The sequence below is a fragment of the Mixophyes fleayi genome, chromosome 2 (genome assembly GCF_038048845.1).
Source record: "Mixophyes fleayi isolate aMixFle1 chromosome 2, aMixFle1.hap1, whole genome shotgun sequence".
Classification (NCBI taxonomy): Eukaryota; Metazoa; Chordata; class Amphibia; order Anura; family Limnodynastidae; genus Mixophyes; species Mixophyes fleayi.
The window spans coordinates 110,747,553-110,764,460 of NC_134403.1; the positions used below are offsets into that span (position 1 = coordinate 110,747,553).

General features: G+C 36.7%; 1 protein-coding gene across 7 annotated transcripts in view; it reads right to left on the reverse strand.

The window, feature by feature from the left end:
* DACH1 (dachshund family transcription factor 1) overlaps positions 1 to 16,908 on the reverse strand; it is a 305,348-nt gene that overhangs the window by 25,290 nt on the left and 263,150 nt on the right. For 4 of the 7 annotated variants that reach the window (XM_075199812.1, XM_075199811.1, XM_075199808.1 and 1 more), the window contains one exon: positions 3,594 to 3,745. In XM_075199812.1, coding sequence (XP_075055913.1) covers positions 3,594 to 3,745 — 152 coding nt within the window. Of the gene's footprint in view, positions 1 to 294; positions 331 to 3,593; positions 3,746 to 16,908 lie in introns of all 7 variants that reach the window. The other 3 variants (XM_075199809.1, XM_075199810.1, XM_075199806.1) reach the window with 1 other exon arrangement.

Below are 16,908 nucleotides of genomic sequence, written 5' to 3' on the forward strand. Positions count from 1 at the left end.
GTGCAATAAATGACAGAACAACCGCTATTTCTACATATTATGAATAGTAAAGATGTGATTCTGGGCACCTGTTATTAACTCAGTGCTTGCCTTATGTTTATAGAATATAGAACTAATTCCTTTTCATACTTGCATCTACTGGCCAGCAAACTAACAGAGGTTAAAGCACAAAACACATTAAAGAAATAATAAAAAATACATATATCCAAATTAAAATTGAAAACCCCTCTTTAAATACACATGCCCCAATGTATAGCATATGGGGGTTCCCCCAGGAACCCCTTCCTCCATTACCTGAAGCCAGTAGATGGATAGCGCTGAATCACGACGCTGCAGGGAAAACAAGGATATTACACTCTGCCCATAGCTCATCCATAGAGATCTGCTGATGAAGCTATGGACGGATTGAGTTGAAGAAGCACATGTGCGGAACTGAGCTTAGTAGTCCCACCCACTCCATAGTGTTCCTATGTGAGTGTGGTGTAGCCTAAGGTGAGCCAAGCATCTAGTGGCAGGCCCTCAATCATAACGCTCTTCTAAATAAATATTTGCATTTGTATTCTGTTATGTCATGCCCAGTTATTTAAAATGCACAAAAGATATAAAACTAAAATAACTGTTTTGAAACTAAAATGCAACTATTTATGCAAGTGTGTTCGATATGCTCTTTCCAAATATATAAAAGCATCTTCCCTGCTATAATCCACTAAATATTAAAGGTACTGATTAAATATTAAACATTAAAGTTATTATGAAGATGGACCAAAAAAGTAAAATAAAACAGCATGAGTCCACTAGATAGTTCAAATCCTTACAAAAGCTTATAATGCTTACTTTAAATAAAATTATGTTTTATGCATGCTCCTTTCTGTTTAGGATAAAGGCAGAACAAACTTGTTTTACTCTCAGAGTGGACCTAATTCAGGATTAATTTAATCAATTACAATGTACGATTACCAAACAAGCTTACCTTCACCATCACCTTACTTAGTCAACAAACATTGTAAAGTAATTAATCAGATGAATTTTAAAGCATGCAAATGCTGAGAATGAGGTACTGTCATCTGGACAATAATTAGTTTCTATATACAGTGGTCGAAGTAGGGGTGTATATGGTGGCATGCCAAAACGCCACTCCTCCTACTAACGTCACTGTAAAGTAATAAAAATTCATTGACCAATATTTTAAATACCACCACTTATAAATTCCACTTCGACCACTGTGTGTGTGTGTTTGTCTGTATGATTGATATGCAACACTATCAAATCACAGGGTAGCGCTTGAAAGTGTTAGTAATATGTGCAGGGGTGTTTAAGTTTTGGTGTTTTTTGTTGTTATTTTGTTTTTTTAACTACTGGCCAATATCAGGTAAAAAAATTAAAAAATGAGGATCAGGGGTGTCATTCATATATCGTAGTGTAAGTGCCAATATTATCAAAATAAGCTTCTTTATTTGTCTAATGCACACTAGATAAAGTTATCATACAGTCCATTGATGATGCTGTTATTAAGTACACAAAAAGCACTTTGGTAAAACCTACAATAAACTGAACCAAATCATTACAACTCCATCTACATACTGTCCTTTATATTGCAATAGGATAGCAAATCTTTCATTTTAGGCTTTGTGCATTATTCAGCAATGCTCTTTGTTTTACTGTACTTCATCAGCAACAAACAATTAACAACAAATGAAAGAGATCATTACATCAAGTGCCCCTTTAGATCACCCCAATTAAAAATTTACTTTAGCTTTATTTTAATTCTGAGATACTAAATTCTAATTTTCTGCTCTGATTGATCTTGTTGACTTATCTCTGAAAGATGTACTCTCTACGCAATGTCTAGAGATTATTTAGTAAGATGCCAATGTTGGCACCACTTAATGTGTTGATTGGTTGTATTATCAGTAGCTGAATAAACTACATAAATGAATAGCTCGCAAAAAAATATATAATGAACAAAATACATCTTTGTGTTTCAAGTGATTATTTTTGGCAGAAAAAGGAATTTCTCTTTCAGGAATATTTCTCTTTTCATTTTAAAGAGTGTTTTAAAAATGACACTTTAGGGGAATGGACTTTAAAAGAGGATTTCTGGTCTGGAGAAAAATATTTTGAGAGATGGATTAGCATGAGAAATTTATAAAGCCTATTACTAAATAGACTGAAAGGACCACAGATAATAAAACGGAGATGATCCCATTGTGTTGACTAAGGTTTACATTTAGTCCTTCCTCTCTTTTGCGGCTAAAACCTTTGAAATAGAAAAAGTTTTCTATAATATGTCCAATTCCATACTTTTCTATTGTCACAACTATAAACTTCATGGATATCATGGATACTCCGAGTCTCTCTCAACTTGACTATCGCCATCTCCTACAAGCTGTATTACCTTCTTCTCTATCTCCAATACAGTTCACTATTAAACTTAACAACTATTGTGGGAAATATGTTGTTGTTCAAACTTTGGTTACATTTTCCTTCTGACTTCCCAATATTCACTGCAATACACACAAAGTCCTTTGATTTACCTTTAAAACATGGTCAGCTCCATCAACTTACATCTCAAACTTGTCTCTATATGTTGTGTGATATCTCCTTTATCCTCTCACAACAACCTTCCTGTGCATCATCCACTCCTGTTACTGTCTCGTGTCTTATACCTTTCCCTCTGACTGCTCCTAACATATGCAAATCCATCACTCGTGACCTATGTCAAATCCTGTCACCACCTGTCTCCAAATATAAGTAGCAATTCACCTCTTAGATTGCTTCATGTGACGTCTTTCATACTGAAATGATTTTCATGCTTATAAAGAAAAGCATACGTTGGAAGCATCAGTAAAGAGACGTAAAGATGTCATGCTCTAGTGCTGTTTTTTGCTCCTCTTTCTCTTTATATCACACGTGTGATTAGTTTTCATGTTATAGTTAAAAATGGCTGGTGGTCCTTCTGAATATTGTGAATTAAAGAAGGATTCCCACTACAAATCCCTCATCCTATTTGATTCCCACTACAAATCCCTTAACATCCTCTTTTCCAATCTTATTTATAAAATAAAGCTCTAATGAGTACAAAAGATTAAATGCAGCAAAAAAGACCAAATCAGGAAAAGAAAAGTGGGAGCAGCCAATAGACATATTTCTTGCAGATGTAACTTGCTTTAGTTTCCCATCTGTTGTGATAGAGTGCAAAGATCCATTGAAATCATTTTGGTTTGATAAAAATGAAGTATGTAAAATTGTAATTAACAAATAATGGGGTTAAAAAAATAGTACAACTGGCTCGACAATCTTAGATTGCCAATTCCAGCAGCTTCCAAACTCAGTCTGGCTGATTACTGTGTCACACGGAGTGTTCAAAAATATAAGATTTCTATAAGAAGCGTCATCACAGTTTTCCGAGTCAATACATTAGGACCTTGTGTTACAATTGATTTTTTTTTTTGGGAGGTAGGGGGGGCATTCATCGTACTGCTATTTACCAATACATGCTCAAATATTGCTTGAAAGTGTGCACTTGTTAACCAGTGTTATATTTTATTGGCTACCAGTGTTTAAAATTGGGAATCATTACATAGTATGCTTACCTGGATATTAGTCAAAAGTGTCTCTATAGAAGACAGCCCATCAGGAAAAAGAAAGGGTGAAGGAAAACCAGGAGGTAGTGGTTGTCCATGTCCAGATAGGGAGAGTTTGTCAAAGCTGTCTCTCGCAGTTGGTGTCGAGAGCGGGATCTCATCTGTATGTGATTGAAACAAAAATATAGAACAAGTTACGCTTGTCTGTTTTTATTAGACCTCAGTAATGGTTTCCCTAGTGGTTTCCAGAACATTTATTGCAAATTGGTTCTTGCTATCAAGAGAAAATGCTTTCTGCTGAATTTTCTTTAATGAAAAAGCTGTGGAGATACAACAAGATAACATTAATGAGTAACTTTATAAGCCTTTTAAATGTGGTCTCTAATGAGACTGAGTTTACAATGCAAGAGAATCTTTCTAAAACAAATATTATCTCACATATACTTGTGATAATATATTCAAACTGACTTTATGACTACCTCCCAATTATCTAATTTTAGTTTGTGTTGTACTGTGCATAGCTTGACAAATAAAAGGATGATGTTTAACTGTAGGAAAAAATGTTGCTGGTGGACAGTAATAATTAGGTTTCTCTATATAAAGAAAATGAGTGTAATTGCATGAGAGCCACACAAACATATTTCTGTATATAATGTACTGTATACCAGGCTTCTTTCACAGGGAATCTAGTTGGTATCTAAAATTATGCTTAATATTTTATGCTACAATATAACTAGAAAAATAATATAGTAATATTGCAAAATAAGTAAAGGTAAAAGTAATAGGAGGATAATTATGTCTTTCAATATAGCATAAAGTCATGACACAAATGTGAGTTATTATGTAAAATCCATAATTGGGGTTGTTGTTTAATTTAATCATGCAGCAGATCAGCAAGGAATCCTATAGTTGATGGGAAACCTAGTGACTGAAACAGATTTAGTATTATGTGCACCTCAACTGGGGAAGATGATGTTTAGTAATGATCTACATGTCCTCTACAATTACATTATCACTGCACATGATAAACAGTAGCATTGCTACCGGAGGCCTCTTGTTACAAAACCCAAAACTTAACTGAATAATGGTACATGAACGTTAACCAACATTTTCTTTTATACATTGACCACCAAAAGATCACAATAGATTATCATCAGTATGCATATTTAATGTATATACTAATTGTACCAACGACAGATAAGCACTAATATAGCAACGGATCCCCTGCTACTACCTGCTCAGCTACGAAGCTCCTCATTTTCCTCCATTTATTTCATATGTCTGCTTCCCTAGCCATTCACTATACGAGGATATAAGAATTTCAGTGCTTAAGCTGCCCATATATGCAATGACACATTGACACAAAATTGCTGTGTGTGCAAATCGACCAGCATCTGACCTGGATCAATCCAGGCTGGCAGAAATTGTGGTCAGATGATGATGTTATCTGAAAGTATGTGTGGTCATTTGCCAATTGCACTAAATGGGCCAATAAAATTGGGTGTTTAGCCAAATACGACCAGTCACTCAATGTTAAGACCAGTTGTATCTGGCCATGTATGAACACCTATAGGTCGAGAGGTGGGGCTATGACACGAGTGAGAATAGGCTTTTGTTTATGGCACAAATGTGTTTACATTTTTTATTGCTGGTTTGTCAGAAGTAGAGAGGAGGAGACATTGCAGAGAATTTTTGCGCTAATCAAGTCCTGCAGCAAAACAGGAAGTTTCAAAGATGGGGAGACGTTTTGGTGATCCAAAGTATGAATTCCACCTTTGCTTTGCCATTCCACTGAATGCCATTCTGCAATGTATTTCAAAGAATTTATAGTCTATTGGTCTCATTTAGAGCTGAACATAAAGATGCGACTTTTGAACATGGGTAAATATGCGCCTGTATACTTGCTATTGTACATCTTTATTTTTGAGTAGCATGTATCTTAACATACTTGCAAAATCAAATAGAGTACATACAAGCACCCAGAACAAATATCAGGCAGATATAATCTTCAATTCGTAAACCTGCAACCAGCTTATAAACACGTATATTCAACTCACATATCTAAAAATATGTGTTACACAAAATAGGATGCACCTGAAAGGGCGTTGCTAAAGCTAGGTACACACTACACGGTTTTCGTCCAATAATAGGCTAAATCAGCCGACATACGACCGCTCGTTCAAAAGTCCGGTCAGTGTGTGCAGTGACACAATGGTCAAAAGTCTGCCCAAATGGACGATTGTCGCCTCATTTGGTTGGTCGTACTGTTTAATATTTTCGTTCTAATCCCGTTTCCGTTGTGTAGTGTGTATAAGTTTTCGACCGATCCACAACAGTGAGTACGAAATTACAGTCATTGCTCACGACAACATGGCTGTAAAAAGTCGCTAAAGGGACGTCCTAAACAAGGCTAGTGTGTATGCAGTCCATGGACCGAGCGATCAGAACATCGATCGCATGTAAAATCGATCGGCATAAAAAGTTGGTGGAAAATTCTGTAGTGTGTACCTAGCTTAAGGTGCATCCGCACACCACTTCTACACTTACAAGGGGCTACAAGTACAACTAATATACGAGCTCAATAGTCTTATGACTCGCAAATGCACCTAACGCTAACTGTGGACCTATGAGTACAGCGGAAACAAGGACAACCAATTGTTGTTGTCCCAGCTCTGGTTGTGGTAGGTCTAGGAATAATTCATGCCAAATCACACTGGTTAAACGTGCTACATTTGGCAGATAAATGCCAGATTAGGTGAATATTTTGCAGTACTTGTTTGAACATTTCACACATGTCTAGTGAGAAGAAAAGGAGAAATAGCTATTGCAAATTGTCCCCAATTTTCACAAACTCTACTAGGTTTTAAAGATTCCTCTGTAAAAACGTTCTTCTCTGGTACTAAATTTTAACATTAACAAACTAATTACATGGTAAGGAGTTTTTCTTCTTTCTTAACTAAAAGCAATTCTCGGTATTTGTTATTTTTATAAATCATGTATTACCTAATATTTAGTTAAGATTAATATTTAAAATACAATAAAATGTTAAAATAATCATATCCATTACCTATTTGTTACAGAGGCGTCTTTTACCGAGATCACACATCAGATTATCAGTATAAAAGCTGGTCTCAACGGGAGTACTTAGAAATCTATCTAGTGGACTTAGATACATGTGCCCTGGTAAGCTGCCACTAAAGGCTCTAAAACATTTTGTGTACAATGCAGTGAGAAATGGCCATCTGGCAATTCTTGCAGTGGTTCTAGACACTTGTACACTTGATAACATGAAATCGAAGTTAAGTAAATCTCTCACTCCCTCTTTTGTTATCATTTGTGTCTGTTATAAATTCCTTATCTGGGTCAATATTTGATGATTATACAGCTGAACCCCAGTTGAAGAGAAACCGAAACACTTCACTTCATACAAACCCTTTACTACAAAACAACATAATTTCTACCTATAAAGCTTATATTTATATGTCCATTTACTTTGGTAAGAAAATTGCTGTGCATTTATTTAATTTGTATCATGAGAATACATCAATGATCAGGTTCATAGTAATTATTAACAAGCTTAAATTGCTGCACATTAATGCATACATTATGCATATTCCTACTTGCAAAGGACATTTTGCATTTATATTTTATAAAAACATCTCACTGTGAGCTTAGTCATCATGTTAGTACTTATAAAATGCTATATACTATGTCTTGTGGTCCTTTTTCCACCATAGTGTCACCACTTTGGACTTACTATTCACTACTTGCCATATGTCAGCATGTCCAGATGTATGTGAATTTGTGTTCTCATGTTCTCAGCTGTATTTATGTGTACATCTCATGCAAATATGTGATCATTTATTTTAATCGAAATTGAAATTTAATTGGGAGGTACAATATACAGTATTTCCCATTGCTTTCCCATAAAATATTTATTAGGGCACCACACAATACCTTTCATAGTGTTGGACTGAGCCTGCCAAAAAGTTAAAGCCGCACTAACATTTTAATCTCTAATAAAAATAATAATCTATAATAAAACATATTTAATTTTGAGATATCAGAGGGAGAACAAGTCCTGTAGTCCACATTCTCCTGTCAACTATGCCCAGTGCTGGATGTCTATACAGCCTGAATGGCCAGACTGAGCCTGTTTAAGCTTTTGATGGCTACAACAGAACTGGAGTATAATGATAATATGTTAAGTGGTTATAATTCTGTTGAATGTAGGAGCCACAGATATATATTTTGAAGCCATTAAATTGACTTTGACCTATTTTATTTTCTTTATTTGTTCTTTACAGGAGTAGGAGAGTAAATGTGGGTAAAGTAAAGTTTGTTTTTTATGTTCTTTGGATGAAGGTATTTCTGTGACAGACAGTAATATTGTTTCTGCACATCCAGAAGACATGAGTGGCCCTCAGTGGTACCTTCTGCTGCTTCCTCTGCAATTTTCCTCCCATTCCCTTCCCCTATAAACAAATAACTGGTGCAAATGTAATCTACTTCTATTTGCAGTATAGAAGAAGAGAGGTGAGAAACTTAGCACACACATAGAGGAAAAGGTCACCAAAGGGACAACAAAACAGTGCATGAGCTGTTTAATTGCTGATTGTAACATAAACTGTCACAGAGGGCCTGATTTTGAGTTAGGAGCAAAACAAAGAAAAGAGCAAATTTGCACCGTGGCAAAACCATGCTGCAATAGAGGAGGAGCTAAATTTAAAATGTAGGGATAGATTTATAGTTGGGATATAGCATGTCACAGATCAAATTTAATTTCATTGTAAAAATAAAGCTATCAAGTATTTGTGTGCTACATTAAAAAACAGCCAGTATCTTCCTTGTGTGCAATAAAATAAGTCAATATGTACCCCTTGTATTATAACATGGTTTTGTCCAGGTGCTAATTTGCTCCTTTTCTTTGCTCTGCTCATAACTCAAAATCAGACCCAGAGTGTACAGAAAAACTTTCAGTAAAATGTTTATATAAATGTATTTATTTCTACAAATGTTGTTACCGTGCAAAAAATAGTATACTAAAATATTACCTTAGGGTCTTACTAATACCTTAAAATATACATAAATGAATAAAACTATGGTAAGAGGAAAGCAAAAGAACAAGGCAATGGCCTGCAAGATAAGTTATTGAAAAATGATGAAGCAAACCCATTTCCCCCATAAACCCCAAACAAGGACAATAGGGATAATAATAATAATAATAATAATAATAATAATAAGAAGAAGAAGAAGAAGAAGAAGAAGAAGAAGAAGAAGAAGAAGAAGAAGAAGAAGACAATAGTCTGTGTCCTGCAACAACATATTTAGTTTGAAGCAAATATTGGTAAAAGCTCCTACTTTTACTTTATAGTACAGAGTTAAAAATGCAGTCAGGTTACTAAATAAAATATATAATTTGTTGTGTGTATTCAAGATGTAATCATGAGAAACTGACAAGCATATGAACGTGCTACACATTAATGCAGTTCTCCTCTTAATACATTTAAATATTATACAATTACATTTTTAGATTTTACATTTTATCAGTGATGACTAGCAAGTTATTCAGCTAAACAGAATAATAAACATCGTAGAGCTATGTGTTTAATAAACAAACCCCTAAGGAACTCATGAATATTTTGAACAAAAATCTTTACATATGACTGTATACAATGTAATCACACTTCAAAAATATATCCAATTCAATCCAATATACCAGCAAAATATAATACTACACTGAAGTGCCAAGCTTAATAAAATGTGTGTCCAGTTTTGTAATGCTGGAAAATGTGTGGTAAACCTTTACAAATGTGCCATTGGGGCTGATAAAATGTAATATAAATGTACCTGTGCAATAAGAGTAAAGTGCGCTTAGTAAAATAAAATACATTACTCAAGGGGGGAATTCTTACGGTATAGTATAAGCTGTCATTCAGAGTTTCCTTCATTGCACTGCTTACACTCGTGTGTGTGTGTGTGTACATGTAGATATATATATATATATATATATATATATATATATATATATATATAGTTATAGTTATACTGCAGATTATTTACATGTTAATATGAAATAGTTATCAAACCTTCTTGTCTGATATACTGCTACTTACTGTAATAAGCCTTATTTTCTTTTTACTAGCAAACATTGTTTCTAATACAGAACTAGCATCAGTCCAGGTAGAGAGACAGGTAGTAACGAAGGAGCTTCTTTTGGAGTAAATGCTATTGAAAGCATCATTAATGTGTAAAAAGATTATTGAAGGTAAATATGTCTTTTTATACATATAGAAAAAACATGTATTTTCAGTATAGAGACAAAATAAATGGCTCTCTATAGAGTTTAGCACAGAACAATACATGGAGGATGTTTCTCTAGTGAAAAATCTGGTAACATACATAGCATTTACATGCTAATTTAAATAATTAATTAATCCAATACAGATAATGGCTAAAGGGGATCTCCATTTACTTAAAGGGGTTCTGTAACCTAATCAGTGCAGTCATGAAGGGGTCTTTCCTCTTTAATCCACTTTAATAAGAGAGACATAGGTCCAGCAAGCCATCCTTTTAAACACAAATGTCATTCCGTACCTTATAGGATGCCTTCTCTGTTTGAAAAATGTTCCAATGTGCAGAAACTTACACTCCATTCAGGAGATTCCCAGCACTTTCATTTAATGTATTGGTAAGTATGCCAGTGGAGAACGCCCTACATGACTGTAATAATAGGGTCACTAATTAGTGTGAGTTAGTCTCTGAAGACAGAGAACCACATTTAATAAATGGTGTGTGTGTGTTTTCTTGCAGCAAATATAGTTTTAAAAGGATAACACCAAAATTCTTCTTAAATGTTCCAGGCATATAAACAAGACGCATGAATCAGTATTACAGATCAGTACATCTAAGGCAAACGCAGCTCTGCATGTTACAATTACACAACAGATGTTTAATGCAATATAAAACTGTCTCTTGAAAATGATTGATTAATATCTTTCCATCTCCAAATACTCCATGGTTATTTATTTTGTTCTGGTCACTGCTTGAAAGCATCCTATTAAATCAAAAAGGTTTTCATGTTTCTGTGTTTATGTTCATTTGTTAAACGAGCATAAACAGAAAAGGACAAAAATAAGTATTTTGTTTATGTTCACAAATTAGCACATTTTAAATGTAGTTATTTTATCTAGTTCCACCATTCTTTCATGTCAAATGATAAAGGACGGACCATGACAGGGTTTTAAAAGACCATAAATCAAATTTAAACTAACAGTGTTTCTTTAATTGCTGAACTTCAAGAACAAGGGTTAGGGGCTTCATGCCCTATGTTCAATTTGTTATTCCAAATACCAAAGTATAAATGTATGGCTATACATTCAGCATGAAGGGTATGGGACTGTCACATAAATGTCATTAGTAAATACTTTTTCCCAACCCCTTATTATATTGCTTCAGTCAACAGAATGAGTGCTACATATTAAGGAACTGCAGCGGGCATCACCCGTCCTATCAGCATGACATGGAGAGTACAAAACTCAGTGTGCTGTATTAGGGGTAATGTTAGATGTGGGCACCAGAACTACCATTGCTGCGGCAGGTGCCGTGAACCGGGTCCCATGGAGATAATGGCAGATGCAGAGTAACAGGGGGCCTGCTTCCCTCCTCCCCACCTCCCTGTACCGGGGTCCACTGCTAGTTCCGCCTCTGGTGGGCACATAACCTGTTTGGGAAAGTCATGGACCAGACTACCATTATCTTCACCAATAGCAGTCCTCTTTTCCTTAAAACTCAATATGTTTACTGGTACTTGTTGCCCCCAGAACTTGTGCCCAAGGTGTTAACTAATCAGTTCGTTGGAAACCAGACAGCAGAGCCATATTCAAAGTAAACAGATCAAGGTCAGGACAACAAGGTATTAAGTCACAAGCCAATAGACAAATCTGTCTCAAAAACAGACAGGCAATGAAGTACTGAATCAAAATGCAAAAGGGTAGATAAGGTCCATAACCAAAGACCAGGGTGGGCAGCAAACAGGCATAGAGAGGAAATAAGCAGGAATCATACTAATGATGTAACATTAATGGAAATTTTGAAACCTTTCTTAAAAAACAAATTTAAAATTAAAATATATAAAGTACTTATTTTCTTAGCTGCTTTTACAGACATAAATTCAGATTGCTGCTTTACGAACATGAAATATATTTTGTATAACTTTGTTAGTCATATTCTGTATATTTATTAAATTTAAAGGTGCAGGTTATTCAGGCAGTAGTTTCAAATTTATTATTTTTTACTTTAACATGTTTTTAACTTTTCTTACAAATAAAGCTGCTTGTTGCTCAGAAAACAATTATTACCATTGAGAAATAGAGTTATTAGCAACATGATAAAAAAGTTTGGGTAATGACTAATTTAATAAATTAATTGAATTAAATTAAACTTTGTCTGACAAACAGCAGATGATGCTTCTACTGCATCTTGTTTTTCACCACCTCCATGAACGTCTATAATCTGATTGTTTGCCCAGATTTAGACAAACATATGTACTCTTTCACATGTTAGTCTATTCCTTGCTTTGGTGTTGGTATTAGTCCAGTTTCTATTACATGCTGCAGAAGATAGACAAATCTGATAAGATGAAGAACAAGAGGAAGTAGAGGTTGCACTGTGCAAAGGCATTCCCACCATGCTGCAGGAAGGATATGCTGTTCAGAGGAGCAAACTGCCTTCCCGGAGCAAACAACCAAAGGTGTTCTTTAGTCTGCAATATTTTAAAGTACTTTCCCAACATTAAGTCCTAAGTGTGTTGCGTGTTTTGTAATAAAGTTAGTGCAGTTGTAATGATATCATCACTAAAATGTCTTCTCTTTAATTTTGGATCCAAGAGATTTGCAGCAGCATGAATTGACAATAAAAGTGTTCCCCTCTGTTTAGTCTGTTTAGTTTAACTTTGCCTTCTTTAGAAGATGTCCTTATCAAGTAATATTTTCCCTAGGCTGTTACACACTACAGAATTTTTACACCAAAGTGTTATCTACAATGATTGTACCAACGACTAAAAAAAAAGTCTTGATCAGCATGCTGATTCATACGTACACACTCTACATGTTTTAAAAGATTTACCCTCAGATCTATGCTCTTCAACTGTCATAACCATCGGCCGAAAGAACCATGACACTGTAAATTCTATGAAGATCCTGATCGTGAGTGCATACACAGTGCAGGATTGGAAGGATGTTGTTCCGTAACTGAACAAGATTAATAGTTCTGCTAAACAATCAAATCAAACGATGATCTGTGCTTTCGAATGATCCTCTTTCATCACTGGAGTGTACACACTAAAGCAATATAGGCCCGAACGGTCGTTTTTCATTTTAATGACTCAATACTCGTCTGAAAACACTGTAGTGTGTACCTAGCCTTACACTTTTAAGTATTATAAGATTCTTAATTATTACTGTTATTGAAGGGCTTCCCCGTTTTTAGAAAACCTTCAAATGAGATCACCGCTGCATCTCAGCTAGTTATACGGGTTGGGTAAGTCACCGCTACTACCACAATGCCAACAACAGTTTATCCGACTTCAGAAGTGCAAAGCTGTCAATCACGAAACACTGCTAAGCCCTAAGGTTTGAAATCACCACCAGCCACAATCATGAGGAATGAAGATGCCGGCATGCAGAAAGTCAGATGACTTTCCAGGACGATACTGTTATTAGGGGTGTTAAGGGAGTAATGCAAGGAGAAGGCCGATGTACAAAGTAGAAGCCTTGCTCTAAAATATTGTACATTCACTGCCTCCTTGCATTACTCCCTTAGCACCCCTAATAATAGTATTGTCCTGGAAAGTCACCTGACTTTCTGCTATCAGCGATTGTGGCTGGTGGTGATTTCAAACCTTCGGGCTTAGCAATGTTTCGTGATTGACAGCTACACACTGAAGTCGGGTAAACTGTCGTCAGCATTGTGGTCAGGGGTGGATTGGCCATAGACCTTACCGGGAAGTCTCCCGTTAGGCCGATGGCTTAACGAGGCAGCCCAGAGGTCACCTGGTTTCTCAGGGAAAACAAAAAAAATGTTGACAGGCGCAGTGTCTGTGCGGGGGGAGGGCGCATTCAGCCGCGCGAGGTGTGGGTGCATACAGGGAAGCCATATAAAACATTGGTGGCCAAAGCGACCAATCGCTAGGTTGTCTGTTGCTGTATGGGCTCCCATGGTGCTGTTCGGCAGACAGGAAGTCTGACTTCACTTCCTGTCTGCCTGATGTGAGGAGAAATGCCGGCCAGAGCAACTGAAGGTAAGTGAGGGGAGGCTGCCTATAATAATCTATACTAAGTGGGGGCTGCCTATAATATACTATACTAAGGGGGGCTACCTATACTATACTATACTATACTAAGGGGCGGCTGCCAACACTATACTATACAAAGGGGGGGCTACCTATACTATACTATACTAAGGGGGGCTACCTATACTATACTAAGGGGGGGCTACCTATACTATACTAAGGGGGGCTACCTATACTATACTAAGGGGGCTGCCAATAACATATTATACTAAGGGGGGGCTACATATACTATACTATACTAAGGGGGATACCTATACTATACTACACTAAGGGGGGACTGCCAATACTATACTATACTAAAGGGGGACTGCCCATACTATACTAAGGGGGGGCTGCCTATACTATACTATACTATACTAAGGGAGGGCTGCCTATACTATACTAAGGGGGTGCTGACTACACTATACTGTAGGAATGGGGGTCTGCCTATACTATAGGAAGGGGGGGCTGCCTATATACTATACTATAGGAAGGGGGGCTGCCTATATACTATAGGATGGTGGGGGGACTGCCTATATACTATACTATAGGAAGGTGGGGGGGCTGTCTATACTAAATTATAGGGAGATTTAAAAACAGGGGGGCTATTATAATTTGTGAATGAAAGGGGGGGTATGTTGCTACAATGTGTGATATGAGAGAGGGGAGGGGGGCTTTCTTAACACATCGGCGGAAGGTAGGCTATTAATTTAATGGTGGAGTGTAGGTGGGGGCTAATTATTTCATGTGTGCTATCTTATTTGTGTGGTGATGGTGGGGCAATTTAATTTATTTGTGGGCTATTTCATTAAATAGTGGGGCCTATTAAATTAAGATGGGGTGGTGGGAACTTTAATTTAAAGCTGGTGTGATATGGGGCTATTAATTGAATGTATGACTGAGTTTGGGGAGGAGAGTTATTTACTAAATGTGAATATGAATTATTTAATGTCGGGGATGGTTGTGGGAAATGGTAATAAACGTAAATGCTATTCATTTTTTGCTGGTTTTGATTGGAGGAAAGTAGGTCTACTTATTAGATGTGTATACTATTAATTTATTGTCAGTGCTGGTTGGAGGAAAATAGATCTATTTATCAAATGTGAGTACTATTATTTTAATGTTGGGGCTGGAGTGAGGCCTAATTTTTTAATGTGGGTGCTGCTGATTTAATGCTGGGGCTGGTTGGCATTTTCAAAATTTCATGTACCCATTATTTTTTCCAAAGAGGGCCTCCAGCATTCCAGGATCCAAACAAGCAGCAACTGATCTAAATAAAACAGCAGCCACAGATGGTGAATGTGACAAGAACAGGTAGGAGAGAGGAGAACAGTCTGCCAACTGTCCTGAATGTGATGGGGCAGTTCCGAATTTGGGTGACTGACTCGCTTAATCAGGATTTGGTCAGACAGCAAGGATAGTTGGGAGGTATGTCTTACTTCACAGTGTACTGCCTGTGAAGGCAGGTAACTGTAGTGCACACAGTTTTTCCTGTGTATTTGTCTAAAATGATAACTCCCCTGTCTTAAGTGCCCCCCATCCCCCCCAGAGCCTTATTCCAGCTCTGGTGATACTTTAGTGGTTCTTACATTGATTCCATTGCCTCTTTCTACCTTGCACTGGTCCCATTCTCAGATCACAATGTTGAACATATGGCCAGCCCCATTACACTGGCAATATCATTAATCCTGCCTCATTTGCACTTCGTATATCACCAGCACAAACTTGAAATAGCTTTCCCCTTTACTTATGCCATTGTCTGTCAACCCTCCCTACACTGTTAATTCAAACCACCCCCATTGACTGGGCACATTTAGGGCTCATACACATTTGTTGCAAAAGAAGTGTTTTCTTGCAGATGCTATTTCACCTTTGTGATGATCGCACCTGGATAGCCATTTATTATAAACATTATTATTAATGCATTTTTGAAACACAGTACACATATTTATATGTTATATATAGAGAGAGATTTAACTGGTAGTTTGCATCTCATGACGTCAGGGAAACAACAGTGCGTGAGGTGCTCATATGCTGCTCGAGCAGACTAATCAAATACGATTGTGCCAACATGTTTCATGTTTGTTAAACTTATTAAGCAAAGTCAGGTATGTTTCTATGAAGGGAATTTTGGAAGGATGTGTTAGTAGACAACTAAATAAGTTGGAGCACAGAGGCATAAACCAGTTGCAGATAATGTAAAAGGATTCATGTAATTTTATGACACAGGACTGGCTGCATTTGCCCTGCTTTGCTTTAGAGATGACCCACTGTGTGTAAATTCATCACATCTAGGTTTTCCTAAATGTTACTACAACCAAATTTCAGTAGTTCTAAAGCCCGCCTACTTTTGTGTTGGCCCCACCTACAGTTACTCTGCTCCCACATGAGGCCCCTTCAATATTTTTTTCCAGGGTCACTTTACGTTTCCAATCTGCCCCTGGTTGTGGTAGTCGCAGTAATGACTACCAAGTAGTTGTACAAGTTTCACAAGTATTACAGCCCATCCTCTTGCTGTAATATGTGGATATTTATCCATTCTGATCTCCCATGCTTCATTCATACTATTTACCTTGTCAATTAGCAATGCAAATACTTTATCAGTCCGAATGTTCTCTGGGACTACACATATATTACTAAGACATACTCTGCAGCATTCCTTCACCCGGCGCATTTGTGCATCCATGAGTGAGTACTGCAAGACACAGTGCTTTATTTGTTTCTCCCCAGACGGATTGAATTACACATCCATATTCTTGCTGTAAAAGATGGTTTCTCAGTGAAAATCTCCTGGGCAAACAGTAGGTTGGTCCCTTTAAAGTATCCTGACAAAATAAATTTTCTCTCTCGTTGACAGTGGCCTCCCAGAAGAATATATTGTTCTTTCAAGAGCTTGATCATTTTTTCCTGATCTTAAGATATTGTCTACAAATGAAGATATTGAAAGTGTTTTATATACAGTCCGCTGTAATTTGTGGTTGCTTAAAGCGATTG